Source organism: Cherax quadricarinatus, chromosome 56, assembly GCF_038502225.1.
Source record: "Cherax quadricarinatus isolate ZL_2023a chromosome 56, ASM3850222v1, whole genome shotgun sequence".
NCBI classification, from domain to species: Eukaryota; Metazoa; Arthropoda; class Malacostraca; order Decapoda; family Parastacidae; genus Cherax; species Cherax quadricarinatus.
In genome coordinates this window covers 11,541,160-11,562,729 of record NC_091347.1, presented here as the reverse complement: position 1 = coordinate 11,562,729, position 21,570 = coordinate 11,541,160, and the positions used below count along the sequence as shown (strand labels likewise).

The 21,570-nt window shown below is 42.5% G+C and overlaps 1 protein-coding gene across 1 annotated transcript in view; it reads right to left on the bottom strand.

Moving 5' to 3' along the window:
* The window catches only part of LOC128700666 (methyltransferase-like protein 27), a 43,001-nt gene extending 25,032 nt beyond the window's left edge, over positions 1 to 17,969 (bottom strand). The window contains exons 1-4 of the mRNA XM_070096982.1: positions 17,936 to 17,969; positions 17,485 to 17,702; positions 8,378 to 8,529; positions 4,115 to 4,230 (exon numbers count right to left, since the gene is read on the bottom strand). Of these exons, the coding sequence (XP_069953083.1) occupies positions 4,115 to 4,230; positions 8,378 to 8,529; positions 17,485 to 17,702; positions 17,936 to 17,969 (520 nt within the window). The remainder of the gene's footprint in view (positions 1 to 4,114; positions 4,231 to 8,377; positions 8,530 to 17,484; positions 17,703 to 17,935) is intronic.
* Between the last annotated feature and the right edge of the window lie 3,601 nt (positions 17,970 to 21,570).

The following is a 21,570-nucleotide window of genomic DNA, read 5'->3' as shown; positions in this document are numbered from 1 at the left end:
GTCATGTGGTTTGAGAAAATAAGTTTCACGATAGACACTGTAGACATGGATAGTTATTATTCAGTGTGACCTTTTTAAATAATGAAAGAAAGGAATACAATGTTCTCTTTGTCCGTTTAAATGTCCTGCAATGAGGTACTCCAATGTTCTACCCATGTACTCTGAGGTGCTCCAATGTCCTACCCATGTACTCTGAGGTGCTCCAATGTTCTACCAATGTACTCTGAGGTGCTCCAATGTTCTACCAATGTACTCTGAGGTGCTCCAATGTCCTACCCATGTACTCTGAGGTGCTCCAATGTTCTACCAATGTACTCTGAGGTGCTCCAATGTTCTACCCATGTACTCTGAGGTGCTCCAATGTTCTACTCATGTACTCTGAGGTGCTCCAATGTTCTACCCATGTACTCTGGGGTACTCCAATGTCCTACCCATGTACTCAGGGGAACTACAATGTTCTACCCATGTACTCTGGGGTACTCGAATCTTCTACCCATGTACTCTGGGGTACTTGAATGTTCTACTCATGTACTCTGAGGCACTTGAATGATCTACCCATGTACTCTGAGGTACTCGAATGTTCTACCCATGTACTCTGAGGTACTTGAATGTTCTACCCATGTACTCTGTGGTACTCGAATGTTCTACCCATGTACCCTGGGGTACTTGAATGTTCTACCTATGTACTCTGGGGTACTTGAATGTTCTACCCATGTACTCTGTGGTACTCGAATGTTCTACCCATGTGCTCTGGGGTACTTGAATGCTCTTCCCATGTACTCTGGGGTACTCGAATGTTCTACCCATGTACTCTGGGGTACTTGAATGTTCTACCAATGTACTCTGGGGTACTCGAATGTTCTACCCATGTACTCTGGGGTACTCGAATGTTCTACCCATGTACTCTGGGGTACCTGAATGTTCTACCCATGTATTCTGGGGTACTAGTATGTTCTACGCATGTACTCTGGGGTACTCGAATGTTCTACCCATGTACTCTGGGGTACTCGAATGCTCTACCATGTACTTTGTGGTACTCGAATGTTCTACCCACGTACTCTGGGGTACTCGAATGTTCTACCCATGTACTCTGGGGTACTTGAATGTTCTACCCATGTACTCTGAGGTACTCGAATGTTCTACCCATGTACTCTGGGTTACTCGAATGTTCTACCCATGTATTCTGGAGTACTCGAATGTTCTACCCATGTACTCTGAGGTACTCGAATGTTCTACCCATGTACTCTGGGGTACTTGAATGTTCTACCCATGTACTCTGGGGTACTCGAATGTTCTACCCATGTACTCTGGGGTACTCGAATGTTCTACCTATGTACAGTGGGGCACTTGAATGTTCTACCCATGTACTCTGAGGTACTCGAATGTTCTACCCATGTACTCTGGGGTACTCGAATGTTCTACCCTTGAACTCTGTGGTACTCGAATGTTCTTCCAATAAGATAAGATTTCGTTCGAATTTTTAACCCAGGAGGGTTATCCACCCAGGATAACCCAAGAAAGTCAGTGCGTCATCGAGGACTGTCTAACTTATTTCCATTGGGGTCCTTAATCTTGTCCCCCAGGATGCGACCCACACCAGTCGACTAACACCCAGGTACCTAATTGCTGCTAGGTGAACAGGACAATAGGTGTAAGGAAACGTGTCGAAATGTTTCCACCCGCCGGGAATCGAACCCGGGCTCTCCGTGTGGGAAGCGGAAGCTTTAACCACCAGGCCACCGGGCCACACTAATGTACTCTGGGGTACTCGAATGTTCTACCCATGTACTCTGGGGTACTTGAATGTTTTACCCATGTACTCTGGGGTACTTGAATGTTCTACCCATGTACTCTGGGGTACTCGAATGTTCTACCTATGTACAGTGGGGCACTTGAATGTTCTACCCATGTACTCTGGGGTACTCGAATGTTCTACCCATGTACTCTGGGGTACTCGAATGTTCTCCCAATGTACTCTGGGGTACATGAATGTTCTACCCATGTATTCTGGGGTAATCGAATGTTCTACCCATGTACTCAGGGGTAATCGAATCTTCTACCCATGAACTCTGGGGTACTCGAATGTTCTACCCATGTACTCTGGGGTAATCGAATGTTCTACCCATGTACTCAGGGGTACTCGAATGTTCTACCCATGTACTCTGAGGTACTTGAATGTTCTACTTATGTACTCTGGTGTACTCAAATGTTCTACCCATGTACTCTGAGGCACTCCAGTGTTCCACCCATGTACTCTGGGGTACTTAAATGTTATACCCATGTACTCTGGGGCACGCGAATGTTCTTCCCATGTACTCTGGGGTACTCGAATGTTCCACCCATGTACTCTGGGGTACTTGAATGTTCTACCCATGTACTCTGGGGTACTCAAATGTTCTACCCATGTACCCTGGGGTACTCGAAAGTTCTAACCGTGTACTCTGAGGTACTCGAATGTTCTACCCTTGTACTATGGGGTACTCGAGTGTTCTACCCATGTTCTCTTGGGCACTTGAATTTTCTACCTATGTTCTCTTGGGTATTCGAATGTTCTACCCATGTACTCTGGGGTATTCGAATGTTCTACCCATGTACTCTGGATTACTCGAATGTTCTACCACATATACTCTGAGGTACTCGAATGTTCTACCCATGTACTCTGGGGCACTCGAATGTTCTACCCATGTACTCTGGGTACTCGAATGTTCTACTCATATACTCTGAGGTACTCGAATGTTCTGCCCATGTACTCTGGGGTACTCGAATGTTCTTCCCATGTACTCTGGGGTACTCGAATGTTTTACCCATGCACTCTGAGGTACTCGAATGTTCTACCCATGTACTCTATGGTACTTGAATGTTCTACCCATGTACTCTGGGGTACTCGTATGTTCTACCCATGTACTCTGGGGTACTCGTATGTTCTACCCATGTACTCTTAGGTACTCGTATGTTCTACCCTTGTACTCAGAAGTATCTTTTCCTAAATATTGTCTGCTATTTTTCTCAGTGTCGGTTAATATGCCATACATACATACATATAATATATATATATATATATATATATATATATATATATATATATATATATATATATATATATATATATATATATATATATATATATACATATATATATATATATATATATATATGGTGAGGGAAAACGCATGACGCTTTAAACCACTAGACCAGACAATCCTTATCAATTTTGCATCCAGCCAAGCTAGATGTTCTATACACCATCGAAGGACATACGGTGGTGTGGACGCTAGTACACAAACAGGGAGTAGAATGAAATTAGCTCAGAGTCGTCCACACCACCGTCTGTCCATCGATGGTGGATACAACATCTAGCTTGGCTGGATGCACCATTGTTAAGGATTGTGTGGTCTAGTGATCTAATGCATCATGCGTTCTCTCTCACCATGATGTGGGCCAAAACAGCATGGGTTCGACTCCTTGGCCAGTGCAGTGTTGTTATTGATCAATACCACTTGTTCCGTGGGTACAATAATATATATATATATATATATTCAGACAGCTTCGGGGAGAGCCTTGAGTTTTCCCTGAAATACGTTCATTCTCTTCTCTGTGGTTGAAGGTCCCCAGTCCAGTTCTGGAGATTGTACCTCTAGAATTAATTTCAACTACCTCCCGTTTGAATACCAGCCTCCAAAGCAGTTTACATAGTAATGAAACCACGAAACAAGTGGTATTGAAACATTTACCAAACTGCAGCCAGCCGAGATCAGATCCTGCAACATATTCTCCCGCCACAAGAGACAGAGCAATGTTCACATCGCATTAACAACATAACTAGCAATCCATCAGAGATCACTCACCCAGCAGAGCTAGGTGTTGTTCGTGATCCGAGTGTCCTCGGATTACGAACAGAATATGGGGGCTCGGCTTATTTTGCCTTTTATAAAGAAGTTAGATGAGGGTGCTCGTATACCCTCATACTATAACATATTCTACCCCTAAAAGCCGGTGGGCATTCTGCTCCAGCAGAGTAATATACGCAAACACCAGCACATGTTTTCACTTTGAGGGATGGTGTTTTTTCCTATCATTATGATATAATAAACATGAACACCAGCACATGCCTCACCTTGAGGGACTGTGTTCTGCCCCATTCCGATAAACTCCTGATACTTGAAGGTGTAGATATCAGTGTCTTTAAGGATCCTCATCATTCCTTCCGAAGGCTCCAATGCATCTATGTTCCTAGATAATTCATAAGCTACATTGACACACCGACCTCATTAATATTCACTAATATTTAAAGCACTTATAAGACAAATATAATAATTAATATATTTACATATAATTGCAATTATATAATTATTACATCTAGATATAATTATCAAAAGATCAGTGCAGACAACAGCAACTGTACAGTGTGACGTGAACTTCTAACGTAACTGTATATATTTTAAGAACTCATGTGAATCACTAAAGACATTCACAAATTATTTCATTGAAACTACTATTCCAAATTCGTCAACAACATGGCAAATTAGGACATACATAGTCAAAAATTCCTTTAAATCTCCCAGTAAGAAACACCAGCCTAGAGTCAAACTGATGAGGCAGATTCTCGTTGTCTCAGAGAGATCAGTACCTTTATATATACCGGTATGCAAAGTTTGAAGTCGCACACAAATTACATTATCTAGTTATCAGCGATGAAATATTAAGACAATCAGTTGACGTACTCAGAAATTATTGCATTCAAAACTATATTTAAATTTTCTCACTTTTATTTAAAAAGGGCAAATTGGGATCTACAAAAGCGGAAATCATTCCAAACTGTTCTGTAAGATAGGAATAAGTAAGTGGGTAAAAAGGTATGTAATTAAGAATATATAAATGTATATAAATAAGTAATTTTTATTAAGGCTTTGGGTACATAACATTAAATTTCCTTTACAAAGTTATTATGGGCACAAATATGTTATGGGAGTATAAAAACATTCATTGTGTAGATTTAGCGTCGTATAATTCAATAAAATGTGGCATTTCTGATCAAAACAGACACAGTAATCTTTACACAACCCAAGAAGCTTCGTTTGAAGATAGCACATTAGAAATAAAATTTTAATGGCGACCTGACAACGAATTCTATAGTCAATGCACAAAATTTACAATATGCACCTAGACACCAATTCCTCTGGACAGCCATTCATTTCCAACACCTTCTTATGGCTAATACCAAATATTACATTACCTTTTCTTTCTGGTCTCTGTTTTTCCTCGCCCAGCTGTGATTTGACAACAAGATGGACTGAAATGTCGTCTTAAGAATAGGTTTTTGGCAATTTTTAAAGTTTTCACTTGATTCTTATTCTTCATTATGTTTGGTATTAAAATGTAAACATTCTCAGAATCATCTCCTTGACTGTAATATTTCTCATGGTAACTGTTATGGATCTATAAGCCTCAGTATCTGCACTGTGAGTTAGAACAACTGAGAAACATCTTCAGTGTGTCTTCATCAACAAAATCATTATCTTGAGAAAAATATTGAAAAAATTTTCTTGATACTGATTATATGTTTTTGAGCATCATAAGCCAGCTATTTAGCAGCTGTATATTACACTGAAATGCTTGCTGAAGATGTATGAAATTAGATATTAGATTTAGGAGTGGTACGAGAATTGAAACTGTCTCGCATGGGCCAGTAGGCCTGCTGCAGTGTTCCTTCTTTCTTATGTTCTGCAAGGAGCTGCTGCTGCCTCAAGAATAGACGTAGTGGCTTCTCTTAGGGAAAATCTTTATTGGAATTTGATTCAGGCCCTGATCCACCATGAAGCCTGGTCACAGACCGGACCGCGGGGGCGTTGACCCACGGAAAACTCCAGGTAAACAGAAGAGCTTCCACAGGAGACTGGGACTTAATGTATGTTTATAAGCAGAAAGTGAGGTGTGAGTGTAAGAATGATCTGAAAATGGAAGTGAGGCTTATGATGGTGTCAGTTAGACAATGAAGTCACGATTGAGTATTCTGGTCGAGTAAGCCCAACCTTCCTCAAAATATATGAATCACTTGACTTCATTATCTGCCTGACCTCATTTTCATTTTTCTCTTTCATGTTACACTGACATCCTGCTTTATTAATACTGGTAGAATTACCGACAATATGTTAAGTAAAAGGACACACATGCAACTGATGTGACATTTTAGGTTGGAAACCTATAAAAAAAAATTATCTCACACACTTCTACTCCAGTCAAGATACTAAGGCCAAAAGAGGCATCATCATCGGATTTTTTCTAAGAGCATAATACCGAATTTGTAGTCCTGAGTTTCTTGACGAGGAATGTACTTACATTCACCAAACCTTCACTAATCTACATTTTCCTTTCTTTTTCATGAAATACTGCAAGAAAAGAGCTCTTCAGATCATTAATTCTCCACGCACCAACACCACTTCTAACAAAGGTGGCTTTGAACGTTTCTAAAGTACTAGCACAAGCTAACACTAGAGTCGCCATTGCTTCCAGCACTTCAATAAAGGAGCTAACCAGGACAAAATCCAAGCACCACGAACCAGTCAATGCAGGGGTTTACACTATACCCTGTGGAGGCTGCAACAAGATTCATGTAGGTGAAACAGCAAGAAACTTCGAAACACGCCTATGCATGTAGGAACGATAATATGAACAACGCCTGTGTACAACACCGAAATTCCACCAATCATCTCCTGAAATTCTGGAACGCCCGATTAGTGATCAAAGAAACTAATTTCCGCAGACGCAAGTGCCTTGAATCAGTATTAATCGCTGTTTCTAACGTAGTTAAACAAAACAAAGGCAGCTTCACCAGGCTTGTTCCTCTGGCAGACTTGTCCCTCTGGTAGGATCGTCCCTCTGTCAGACTTGTCCCTCTGGCAGGCTTGTCCCTCTGGCAGGATCGTCCCTCTGGCAGACTTGTCTGAGGTGTGCTTCAAGCCTAACTTACAGTGAGTGAGTGCTCATGGTATTGGGTTGTTTTGTAACTACCATCTCTTATTTATTTAATATTAATTTCAACTCCTCTCTAAAAGTATGTAACAAAGGCGTATTTTGAGTTTGTGTAAGTAGACATTTATTAAAAACGCATTTTTGAGAATTATTGGTATTAATATAAGGCCGCTTTTACGCACCTGATCCACTTGCACGTCAGCTAGTATTAATAACAGATAGTGTGCTTAATGATATAATTATATCTTATTGGGAATATATTTGCTTTACATTTAACAGTTCAAATTAGTGAATATTTGAACACCTGCAACCTGAGTTAATTATCCGTTATTTAAGTCAGTATGCTAAGTTAGGAAAGCGTAAATAATTACATATTTTGCAATTATTTGATTAGTTATTGTTTCTTGCCGTACTTATTATGATTTAATAAACTATATGAAATTTAAATTTTAAATGATGTTTTTATTTTTTGTAAATATAAAATAAATAATTAAATGTTCCTATTTATAAATACCGTTTCGGGCTCCTTTATATGATAAACAATCTTCACACTTAGGTACAGGGATATAAGGTTATTTTATACAAGAACTACAAGGAACACCTATCACATGGGTCGAGGTAAAAGGACTGAGGTTACAGTAAACAAGGAACACCTGTCTTGTGAGTTCAGGTTGAAGGTCAGAAGTAATGGTATATGGGAGCTGGAGTTAAGTAATGTAAGGAACACTTATTTCATGTGTTGATATACTGGGACATGAGTTGTTAAAAAGGGAACACCAGTCTCGAGGATTAACTACAGAGGCTGAGATTATGTGGTACAGAGTCTGGGGTTACGCTGTACACTAATACTTAATGTGACTCGTGAAATCGTAATGACATGATTGCAAACAAACCATACCACGGGTGGGGTTAGAACCCGCGATTAGAGAGTCGTAAAACTCCAGATCGACGCGTTAGCCACTGGACCAGCTGGCTTCAATAAGATTCATCCAACTAGGTATATTTCTACACGATAGAAAGGTTACCATGGGCACCACTGTGACTACAAAGCTTGCATTTGTGGTCACAGTGGTGCCTATGCTAACCTTCCTATAAATATACCTAGTTGGATGAATCTTATTGAAGCCAGCTGGTCCAGTGGCTAACGCGTCGATCTGGAGTTTTACGACTCTCTAATCGCGGGTTCTAACCCCACCCGTGGTATGGCTAACGCGTCGGTCTGGAGTTTTATGACTCTCTGATCGCAAGTTCTAACCCCGCTCGTGGTATGGTCAGTAACACCTAACTCGGTTAGTACAGTAACACCACCATATTTAGTTCATATAATTCCTTCCTAAGTATTGACAGCTTCACATGAAGCTATCAGTACAATACAAAACACAAAGCAAATATATCTCTTTGTTCTCACCTGAAGCCTCTCTCGTACAGTTGATGGCCCACCAAGCCAGTGCCAGCGGCCACATCCAGAACCCTCACTTTCTGACGGTACTCCTCAGGAATCACACGTGACACTTCCTCAGCAGCAATGATGTGACCTCTGTAGATTTCATCGCCCATCATCTGGCCATAGGTACAGTAATATTAATATATTTTTAGAAAAACCTAATATACCCCTCTTCCCCTTCCTCATTCACACACACACACTCCACAATTAGGTGAGTACAATTAGGTGAGTACACACACACACACACTCCACAATCAGGTGAGTACAATTAGGTGAGTACACACACACACACACACAAGGTATGATAAAGCTGATGGTGCAGGGAGAGTGACCCAGTAGCGGCCAGAGAAGAGGCGGGGCCAGAATGGACCCCTGCAACCACAACTAGGTGAGTACACACCGTGCGGGAGCAACAGCTCGTTTTCGCTCGTGAATCTTTAGTAGTTAGTGGCCAATCAAAGCCACTGTCAGGGTCGTCGGAAGTTGACAGTGTCAGTGAACAACCCGAGAAATGATACATGATCTGTCCCAATCAGAAAAGTGAGGTTAAGGAGACAGACACATGACAACAATCTGAATTAGTGCCAAGAGAGAGTGGAATGGTCATAGGGCTAGTGTGGGCGTAGGTGGTATTGCCACATCCCAATACCAAAATTCAAGAGAATAAGTGTGACCCAAGCCAGGGAGATAAGAGACAAGGGTGGTTGAGTTAGTGACTCCAGTGTTTAGTGAATACAGCGAAGAAAAAATAGAAGAGGAGCCAGAATGGGAAGCATCTTCCAGCGCATGAGTGGAGCAGTGTAGGTCTGCCAGACGTAACACATAGCCTTTTTGTGGTTGCAACGCGGTATTGGCCCTGTATTACTGATAGCTGAGGGTCATAAACCCTGCTCGGGAGAGCTGAATATCATATTTAGGGAACTAATCACTAAACAGAGGAGTAGAATTGGGGGAAGGGGGAATACAGGTGGGGACCAAAGGCACTATAGTGTGCGTGCTAACACTAACATTGTTTATTCAGTAAGTATAACTCCAGGTATACACGAGTAGGTACACAGGCATTTGTACAGTAAGTATAGCTCCAGGTATACACGAGTAGGTGAGCAGGTGTTTACTCAGTAAGTGTAGCACCAGGTATATACGATTAGGTGCACAGGTGTTTACTCAGTAAGTATAGATCTAGGTGTACACAAATAGGTGCACAGGTGTTTACTCAGTAAGTAAAAATAGATCCATGTGTACACAAATAGATGCACAGGTGTTTACTCAGTAAGTATAGCTCCAGGTATACATGAGTAGTTGCACAGGTGTTTACTCAGCAAGTATAGATCCAGGTGTTACGCATAAATGTGGGATACCTGGGGTCTAGAGCCTTGTCTAAGGGCAAAGGTAAAAGTTACACCCATCTTAGGCATAAACACGCCACCCAGGGTGTGAAGGCTTACTCAGCCCTGTAACAACTTCAGTCAGTATTACCGAGGCTGGCTCCTCCTCAGGAAAATTAATGAATAGAAAAAATAAAAACTTACAAACATAAACACTTTATTATTTAGAAAATATAAAATATAAAATACTTAAATATGAAATATTTATCCTACTTTAAAGAAAAATGAAAAATGAAAAATATAAATGATATCTGAATTCAACGCTAATATATACAATTAAACTTGGGTGTCTGGTTGATGTTGACACAGTCTTGTAGAGATTACAGCCGTTGTTGATGATGTGTGGGGGGAGTCACAGGTATTGGTGACAACCCAACGGCCAGTTCTTCACAGAGTCTACAGCCTTGAATAGTCAGTCCAGATGACAGGAACGCAGGTTCTTTACCACTGCAAAGATGAGGGGTTATGTCCTGCGGTGGCGTACAGTTAATCAGGAAGGTAAAGAGTGACGTCTCAGGACGTTAGTCCATCTCTTTTCAACACTTCTCGTTGGTTGGCAGGTGACCCAATCTGTCATTTCAAGCTGGAAAGAGAGACAGGGTATCCACTGCTTAAGAAATCACTCTCTATGATAAGTACAATACCTAAAAGACTTGGTGATTGTCAAAACATCTAACATGGAGATCAAGGCTGAAAGGACTAAGTTTATTGTTGGTCAAAAGTGAAGCTTTCAACCAATAAGTCCACTAGAATAGGAGCAGGCTTGTACTTACAGTAGTGCTGGGAGCTGTGAGTCGAGTGATTACTGTTTGGCCGGAGCCCCACACGCTGCCTGACCACGGTCGAGTGAGGTTGTGCGCTGCACCCCTCTGCTGTTCAGGCGAGCTACCTCAGTTCGTCACAACCATTGAGAAGTGAGGACGTGCGCTGCTCATTTACCAACATGGCGCTGCAGAGCTACAGACGCATCAACACTGTTTGCGTTGAGTTGACCCGTGGGGCTGTCACTGGAGCCACGATGGACTTGTTACTACCGGCGATTATCCGTGATACCTACGGTATCGCAAATGAAGAGATATGTGGTGTAGCACTTAATGGGACGACACGGATCTTCGTTAAAATGACGTCAGCAAATGTTTATGAAGCGGTGGTGGATAAGTATCAAGAGACCATTATAGCCGTCAATTCAGCTGTATCAGTACGTCTACATGATGTATCACGACACTACACATGGGTTAAAATAAGGAATGTGCCTTTTGAGGCGAATGAATTTGTTATAAAAGATGAACTACGTAATTATGGTACGGTTCATATGGCCTCTGCAGGTCGGTGGGCCGCTGGACCTTATGCTGGAAGTTTGGAGGGAACATATTCAGTCAAAATGACCTTACGCCATCCCATACCGTCCTATATTATGTTGCAAGCATTTCGAACTCAAGTATATGTAACATATGCGGGGCAACGTCGTACGTGTCGGCTGTGTGGATCGTATGACCACATAGCGGCACAGTGTGATAAGCGTCGTGGGAATCTCCAAATATCGCAACAGCAACAACCGGAAGAAGTCGAGGAAGTGGAGGGACGAGAACAGTCTTATGCTCACCCGTCTCGACAACGGACATCTTGGAGTGAAGAGGTAGAAAAAGCGCAGGAGAAGGCTTTGGAGGATGCAAAACAGCGAGAAGAATCACCATCACTGGATATAAATAAAGTATTTGAAGAGACTCTGCCCACTATGGGGGACGAGGATGTAGCGGCGTCTTTAGTGAAGGCACTGGATGTATTGTTAGACGAGTCGATCGTCAACCGTGTGGAGGAACCAGGTGCAAATTTGGGATCGGTTGAGCATCATGGTGAGGCGACGGATGAAAGCATTGAGTCTGGGGTGTCGCATGGCATGATGGTAAATATAGCAGAAGTGGAGGTGCATCATGATAGTACTAAAGAAATCCCAATGCAGGTGGAGGGTAGGACGCGAAAGCGAACTGCGACCCCACCAGACTCAGACGACGTGCTTACTCCTGCCCAAAGGCCAGGGAAAAAGTCTTGGGCGGATGTACAGAGGAAAGGGAACAGTGAATCCACGAAACAAGAGTTTATCAAGGTGATTCCCAAAAAAGGGGAGAGGGATAGAGGTGTAAAATGTATAAGTGAAAAGTCTATACCTAGAACCAAAGGAAAATCCCATTAATTGACTTTAAGGTTTTGACAATAAATATTAACGGTTTGAGATCTGAGCGGAAGCGAAAGTGGTTTAATGAATTTTTGGTGCGTCTAGATGTGGATGTGGTATTTATCCAAGAACACAATTACAGAATTGGATATGAGTTGGAATTAGATGGTTACGATGTGTATATGGAATATGCGACGAGGTTAAAAGGAGGCGTCGCCATTCTGGTAAAGGAAAATAGCCCGTTTGTAGTACGCCATAGTGAAAGGGGGGAGGGGAGAGTGATTAGGGTGGATGGTTTATGGGGTAGAGTACATATAAGTTTTGTAGGTGTATATGGGCCGGCCGAGGGAGATGCACGACTTAAAACTCATTTTGTACAAGATGTATTAGTATATCATCTACGTAGTTTACCAAATGTAGCGATAATAGGGGGAGACTGGAATTGTGTAATACGACGAAAAGATGTGGAGCCTCGAGGAGCGGGTTGTTGCTTGGGGTTCCTGGGAGATTTATTGACGAGTGTGGGTTTAATGGATGTGTGTGGGGGGGGTGGCAATGTGGAGCATACTTTCATTAGAAGAGATTATGCGGCGAGATTAGATAGAATGTACGTGTCTAGTGCGGTTACAGTGCGGAGAGTGAGTGTGATAAATGTGGTTTTTTCGGATCATAGAGGAGTTGTAATGGATGTAGATATTGAGGGTGTGCCTAGAAGGGGTCCGTCATTTTGGAAATTAAATGTAAAGTTATTGAAGAGAGAGGAAAGTCGTTTGTCTTTTGGGCATATGTGGGAACGCCTTGTGGTTGAAGCACCTGGAGATGTGGCTTTGGTTAATTGGTGGGAAATGATAGCCAAAAAGCGAATTAAGGAATTTTATATTAGTCAGGGAGTGAGATATAATCAGTTACAGTATGGTTTCCAACGATATTTAGAGGGGCAGTTGCGCGACTGCTATGTACAAGCGAATGCTAATTATCCTGTTACAGAAATTGAACGAATTAAGGAGCAACTACGTAATTTACAAAACGAAAGGTTTGATGGGGAAAGGCTTAAGGGTGGAATCGAAGAGGTTTTGTGGGGAGATCGGCCGTCGGCGTGTGTGTTGAGGAATCAACACAGACGTCGCAAAGCAATGGAGTTAATGGGGTTGAATGTCCAGGTAGGTATGCAGGGGTATAGAGTGAATCAGGTGTTGACGACGACGGAGGGTATGAGTGGGTATATTGATGCTTGGGTTAAATTGAAAACGCAAAGTGTTGGAATAAGTGAAATTGCATTGCAGTCAATCGGTAGGTTTGTGCGTTGTGAGCTGGAGGAGCATGATCGTTTGATGTTGGGAGGGCCGATAACGGAGTGTGAGACTTGGGAGGCTTTATCTGGGGCGCAATTGGGTAAGGCGCCAGGAATAGATGGGTTGCCCAGCGACTTTTATATTCAAAATTGGAACGTTTTAAAGGGGTTTTTGGTACGTTTATTCAATATCATGAAGCGGGATGGGGTTTTAGGGGAACAACAAAGGTTGGCTGTGGTCGTCCTAGTTCCTAAAGGCGAGCCATTAACGGTTAAAGATTATCGTGCAATCTCGTTATTATGTGGGGACTATAAAATTTTTGGAAGGATCTTGGCCAACAGAATAAAAAAAGTCCTGGGCAAAGTGATTGACAAGGGACAATATGGGGTGCCGGGCAGGTCTATGTATGAAGGTCACGGTATGATTAGAAGTTTTATTGAAGAAAGAGTAAGATTGGGAGATGGGGGGGTATTGGCTATAGATTGGGAGGCGGCATATGATAGTGTGGAACGGGAGACGTTATGGAAGATAATGAGATGGCAGGGGTTTGGGGCGGAAATTATATCATGGGCCAAATTAATGTATCAAGAGGCATCTTTGCGTGTGCAGGTGAATGGGAGGTTGGGAGATCGGATTCAGATGGGAAGGGGTTTGCGTCAAGGTTGTCCCCTTTCACAAATTTTTTTTGCTTGTTTTCAAGATCCCTTTTATAGAGGGATAAGGGTTTTATTGGAAGCAAATGGGATGAGTAATGTAAGGGGTGGGGGAGCGGGCATTGTTGGATATGTCGACGACACGACGATTTTGGTGAGAGAAAACATGGATTTGATTCGGGTAGAAAAGTTAGTGAAAGTTTTTGAAAAGGCTACTGGCATGACGATCAACATGAGGAAAACAAAGTATATGAATCTTGGAAAAGGGTCGCGTGAGGAAGGAATGGTAGCTGAAAGGTGGGAAAGGGTGGACCAAATAAAGATATGTGGGATCGTTTATGTAAATGATATCAAGTCAGCACAACAAATAAATTCCGTGCGTATCGTTGATAGTGTTCTGAAGCGTCTTAGTGGGTTGAGAGCTGCTAATTTAAGTTTGCAACAAAGGGTGATAACAACGAATGTGCTATTATATAGTAAACTATGGCATGTTACGGTAATATTTCCGATACTTCGTTGTGAATTAAAAAGGTTACAAAAAAGTGTTTTTAGATTCATTTGGGGAACAGGGAGCGAATGGTTAAGTAGAGCGGTTGTCACACTCCCGGTTGGCCGTGGAGGGCTGGGTCTTATAGATGTCGAAAAGAGGATAATAAGTATGTATTTAAAACATAGTTATAAGCGGGAGGGAGGGGCGAAAGAAGACGGTCTTCATAGGATACATCAGGATATGCGACGGTGGTGGGGGGGTCGGGAGTTCATGATAGGTGAGGCAATGTTACGGGTCTTCATAAACGTGAGGGATCACTCACAAATTAAATTGAGAAATCTTGATAGGGCAGATGGTAAGGCTCTGGTAGCGGCGGTAGAAGGAGTTTATCCGATGTATGATTGGCATAATATTTGGGGGCGTTTAAATAAATTGCGTTTAAAACCTAAAGTCAGAGAAGTTATGTATAGATTTTTACATGGAATCTTGCCGTCAGGAATGGTTTTATTCTATAAGAGAATACGAGAGGATGGGGAATGCAGGGATTGTGGAGGATTGGCGACTATTTATCATACGGTGTATTTTTGCGATTGTATTGAACTTATAAGGGTTTGGATGGGTAAGGTTTTAAGGTTAGTGGGGGGAGGGGGTTTGCAGGTTTTGAGGGTTTTAAGTTTAGATATAACTGGGGTGAATAAAAGGGTTGAGAATGCGATTGGGTATATGATTACGGATTATATATACATGATGTGGGCTATGAGGGAGGCGGACGTGCGTGCAAGAATTAATGCATTGGCAGCAACTTTTTATAGGACACAGTGTAGAAATAAAGGGGTGTATGGAGGGAGATGGGAGAGAGATTTTAGTGAGGGTTATCGAAATTTCACATTAAGGGATTTATGGGATTTGCAAAATGGGTAAAGGGATACGACGGGCTATTTTCCTAGACTTGGGTGTGAGCATGGAGAGCTGTTTATATGGATGTATAAATGAGTTTTGATATCTAGAGGCAGTAGGGTTATTACCCCGAGGTTTTCAAGAACTACACAATTATCATTGAGGAAGGTGTAGCACTACGATTGCATATTTTTATCATGTATAAATCATTTCAAGGACTTTATGATGAAAATTTTCTATGAGACTCAAATATGTGCATAGGAGTCTTTACTGTTTTTGATTCAATTGTAAGTGGTAAAAAGTGTTTCCTAGCGTATAGCAATTGGTTTTTATTTTGTTATATTTTATGCTGTGTTACAGTGTGCTTTTCAGTAATATTATATTACATGTAACTAGTTTGCATTATTTTTCTTTGTTTTGCTGAGATGTAAAATATCACATCGTAGTTTTGTTTTGTTATATTGGATGTTTTTATTGTGACTTTTAGTATTATCCCGTTTCCTTCTTTGAATAGTAAATACCTATGTATGTTAAGATCTCGTGATAATCGCCAATATTAATGTTTTGAGTATCGTGGTGCTCTGTTAAGCACCTGAGATCTTAGAATTAGTCTTGCATACGTGTGTTGACAGGCAGAAACCTCACCTAGTATGTGCCTGATGTAGTCTCATGTAGTGTAATGTGTGTGCTTGTGTGTGTCATTGTGCGTGTTTGTTTGTTTTTATCTCTGTTTTATTGTACAATCTTCATAATTTCCAGTGTTTGATGTTTGGTAATATGTAACCTTGTTAGAGATGTTCTTTAACAAATAAAGCAATACCACTGTAATGTATAGTGTTGTGTGAGTGTATTATCACTGTAATATACGGTGTGTTGTGTGTGAGTGTAATAATACCAATGTAACATAACGGTGTGTTGTGTGTGAGTGTGTATTACCACTGTACTGTATGGTGTCGTTATTAGGTCTCGGGTTAAGTGCGATTCTAGTGCAGTAATCTTTTGTCGTGTATCTTTTTAATATATTTCTGTCATTTGTATCGCACTGTTTTAAATAAAATATAAAAAAAAAAAAGATAGAATGCTTAATTTGATGAAGAATTAGGTTGCATTTTTACTATTGTTAATTTATACACATGTATCTAGTTTAGGACAGTCTAAGCTTCGGCATCAGATATAGTATTGGTTATAGTTGTTATAATGTTAACAATGTAATGGTAATAGGTATTGTTTCAATATCCGATGTAGGGATTTTCATTCAGTGCAATATATTTGTTTGAATTTGCTTGTGACTCATGTTTGTGTATGGTTTTAAATAAAATATAAAAAAAAAAAAAAATTTCGGTACACACACACACACACACACACACACACACACACACACACACACGCACACGCACACACACACACACACACACACACACACACACACACACACACCAGGCCCGGTGGCCTGGTGGCTAGAGCTCCCGCTTCACACACGGACGCCCCGGGTTCGATTCCCGGCGGGTGGAAGCATTGCGACACGTTTCCTTACACCTGTTGTCCTGTTCACCTAGCAGCAAATAGGTACCTGGGTGTTAGTCGACTTGTGTGGGTCGCATCCTGGGGGACAAGATTAAGGACCCCAATGGAAATAAGTTAGACAGTCCTCGATGACGCACTGACTTTCTTACCCAGTAGCGATCAGTGAAGAGGCGGGGCCAGGAGCTGAGTCTCGACCCCTGCAACCACAATTAGGTGAGTACAATTAGGTGAGTACACACACACACACACCTTACCCTAACAAATACATCTCACATACCCACTCCAACACCTACAGTTCACACTCTCCTTTTACCTCCCCTACCTCTCTCTTTCTCTCTCTCTCCTGTCCACTTTCACCCTCTCCCTCTCTCCTATTCCACTATCCCTTCCTCCTCCTCCTCCTCCTCCTCCTATACCTCCTCCATCTCCCTCTGTCAGTATAGCTACTGAATTCCCCTATACTTATACTTGTGTAGTATATTGTAGATTGTATCATCCATGTGTATATTTAGGCTCAGTGATTACCATGTGTGACGTCATGTGATGCCATTGTGAGCACTGTGCGCTCGTCCTCTCTCTCAGTTCCCCATGCTTAGGTTTACGGCCAACACAGGCAGTCTGGGCTCCCCTCTATCACACTCTGCTAATATAAGTTACCATCCAACAAGTGTGTTTAACTCCAATCATCACATCTCCACGAACCCTCTCAACAAATGGTGCTAGCGGTGTGGGTGTAAAATTGTTATTTACGCGGATGTACGGAGATTTCTTTCGGCCAGCACGATGGACATTTTGTGTCACCAGCAGGCCGACCTCATAGCCAGCTACTCGAGCTAGCGTCCACCAGCCTCTATGCACTACTTCCTGGTCAGTCTCTGTGTATTAGTATTTTATTTGCTTATTTGCATTACTTCCGAGGGGTTGACCCAGGTTTGCAAATTAAGCCAAGCCACCAAGCCAGTCTGTGGGGGGAGTCCAGCCCTACACCATCCAGCCTGTCTTAAGTACCTGCTTTGCCTGCTAAGCCAGCTTTTCACCCCTGATGTGCTCATTGTTACAAGTTCTCAAGCCAGTCTGTGTGACGAATTAAGCCAGCCAGCCAACTAACCCAGGTGACTTAACCCAGTAGTCAAGCAAGCCATGTGGGTACAGCCTTCACCATCGCTTTGTGCTTCCAGTTCTAGCTATTCTGTGTGCTTTACCATCCCTGCAGTGTTGTGGTATTTTGTGGGTTTTTAAACCAGCCCGGCTTAGAATATTCTTGTGCCAAGTGTGGGTGTCACGTGGGTTTAGCCGCTTATCCCATCCCGGAGGCCCAGTCACCCATGCGGTGTCTCAGCGCACTGCCTCACTCACCCACATCCCACTACCACTGCTGTTTTTTTTCACTCTTATATACGGGTCCTAGCACCTTATTTTATGGACCAACGAAAATGCCTCCTGTGTGGGTCTATCCTCGATTTAACCCTTAAACGGTCCAAACGTATATATATGTTCATGTGCGTAGCGCCCCAAACGTATATATACGTTTTATTTTTCATTCATTCAAAATTAGCGCGATAGGCCTGAGTCGCTTAGACATGAGAGAATGGGTGTGCGCACTCAGTGTGTGCAGTATACAAAAAATCTGGGATGCCTGGGTACCACATGGTAGGACCAGTTACATTCAGCTCCATCCTGGGTCAACATCATGGCACATCCTCGTGATTCACTCACGCCCCGTCGTATTAACACTCTACTATTCGAGGAAAGTGATAGAGATCGTGAGTTTAGTGGATCTGACACCAATGGGGCTAGTAATATTCAAGGAATTAGTGAAAATATCGACGATAACCCAGATGACCCCCAGCCCATCACCTCTGGGGTAGCGACACCTGTCCTAGGGCCAAGCACCTCTGGGGTAGCCAGTGTGGCCACATCAGACCCTAGGCCAAGCACTTCTGGGGTGGCCAGTGTGGCCACAGAAGACCCTGGGCCAAGCACCTCTGGAGTGGCAAGTGTTACCCATAGGCAACTTCGCAAGAGGAAACTATCATTTTCCCGGTGTTTTAGTAGTGATAGTGAAAGTGATGTAAGTGATGATGAGATTGATTTTATGCCAATTGAGGATTCGTCTAGTGATAGTGACGTTCATTATTCACCAGTGAAACGTACTTTTAGGCGTCGTTATCTAAGTTCAGGCAGTGTGCCATATGCAATCCCCAAGGGTCGTGGCAGGTCACGATCCAAAACCCCGGCCACTGATAGTGAAAGTGATCACGAAGGGGAGTATGCGGGGATGGAGTAAGTAGTGGTGGGTGGCATGGTGCCTGGACCACATGGCGCAGTGGGTGGACAGACAAAGGACCGCCCGGCACCCCCTCAACCATGTACTGCCTCCACTCCTCTCCCTCCTCCTCCTGCCCCCCCTCGCCCCATGCCACAGGTCCACCCTGCACCATGTGATCGTGAGTGGAACTGGACACAAAGTATATTCCTGCCACAGCCTTGTGATTTTGATGCTAGTGGAAGTGGTATCCAGCCAGAATGTCCCATAACGAATGAGTCTACAGAGTTAGACTATTTCCAGTTGTACTTTGACGAGCCTATAATGAACTTGATAGTGACTCAGACAAACATTTATTACCAATATGTCATGAACAACAAAACAGAGGTTGGAGAATCATCACGGCTGCACAAGTGGAAAGACATAACAGTGGCTGAAATGTATTTATTTCTTGCCACTGTCATGCTTATGCCACATATCTATAAGAACAATATACATAATTACTGGTCTACAGACCACTTCATCAGTACTCCAGTTTTCCGTGACCTCCTTCCCTGCAACAGATTCGCTCTGTTGCTACGAATGTTGCACTTCGCAGACAGAAATACGCCAGACAGAAATGACCTTCTATACAAAATCCGGGAAGTGTTTATGTATTTGAAGCAGAAATTCAGTGTATACTTTTATCCCTTCAAGAACATTGTTGTTGATGAGTCCTTGATTCTGTTCAAGGGATGCCTGTCATTCAAGCAATATATACCAAGCAAACGTAATCGCTATTGGGCCGTGCAGACGTGCTGCGCAGTAGCTCCTGATTGAGTTGGCTTTTGTGCAGTGTTGACGTGTACTTAGCTCTGTGAAGACCTGTTTGTGAGCTCTCTACGAATTGAAGCAAGATGCCCTCCATCGAGCAACTTTACCAACAGCTTAAGGAAGAATTGAGGTTGGCGAACGTGGAGATTCGGCGACTGACCGAGGAAAACAAAAAGATTCGTAGTAGTCCTCCTGTTTTGAGTCCTCAGGTCAAGAAGGGAAACTGGTCAATGGCTGGACAGCAGGAAACGAAGTTGATGATCAAGAAGACGAATGGAAAGGTAGAAACGATGAAGAAGAAAGAGACTGCCGTGGAAACTGTTGTGGAAACATCTAATACATTCTCAGTGCTACCCGACGAATGTGAGTCGACTACTGGGAATGTCACGACGAACGACATCAAGGAAGGTAAGAATATTGTTGTTGTTGGGGATAGCCAAGTTAGGTATATGGATAGGGCGTTCTGCTTGAAGGACAGGAGTAGGAGACAGAGAGTTTGCTTTCCTGGGGCTGGGATGGAGGATATTGTTAGCCATCTGGATGACATCATGAGAGGTAATGGGAGCAATCCTATTATCTGTCTCAGTGCTGGAGGCAACGATGTTGGCAGACGTAGGAGTGAAGACCTGATTAGCAGGTATAGGTCAGCAATAGAAATAATTAGGAGGAAGGGTGGGAACCCTGTCATATGTGGTATTTTGCCAAGGAGGGGAGTTGGAAATGAATGGTTGTCCAGGGCAATTGGTGTCAATTGCTGGCTGGACAAATACTGTAAGGAAAATGCGGTAACATTCATTGACAACTGGGACCTCTTCTATGGCGGAAATGACATGTATGCCAGGGATGGGGTTCACTTATCTAGGTCTGGGGTGGTAGCACTGGCAACTGCAGTGGAGGGAGCAGTTAGGACTTTAAACTAGGAATAGTTAGTGGTATGGGTTTTGGCAGGAAAGCAGTGAAGTCCCAGTGTAGTAATATTACGAGTTCTAGGGGAACTAGTAATAAGCAGAACGAGGTAGATATTGAAAAGCCAGGGACTTTGGGTGATAAGGACAGTAATAGGTTTAGTAGAAAAACAGAAATGAGCAGGAAGGGTAAAGAGAAAGGAGAGTCTTTTAATGTTTATTATGCTAATTGCCGTAGTGCTAGGAATAAGATGGACGAGTTGAGATTAGTTGCTAGTGCAGGTAACATTGATGTATTTGCCTTAACTGAGACGTGGTTTAATTTAAAAAGTCGGGACATGCCTGCGGAATGTCATATTCAGGGTTTTAAATTGTTCCAAGTAGATAGAAGTATCGGGAAGGGGGCTGGGGTGGCATTGTATGTCCGAGATCGCTTGAACTGTTGCATAAAAACGGGTATTAAGTCTGAAGTAACACATACAGAGTCTGGATAGAATTTTCAGAGGGGCATGAAAAACTGATTTTAGGAGTGATATACCGTCCCCCAAACTTAGATAGGGACCAAGGGAGATTACTATGGGAGGAAATTGTTAAGGCCACAAGGCACGATAATGTAGTAATTCTAGGAGACTTTAACTTTAGTCATATTGATTGGAATTTCTTGACTGGGAATTTAGAATCATACGACTTCTTAGAAGTAGTTCAGGATTGTTTTTTGAAGCAGTTTGTGACAGAACCTACAAGGGGAAATAACCTGCT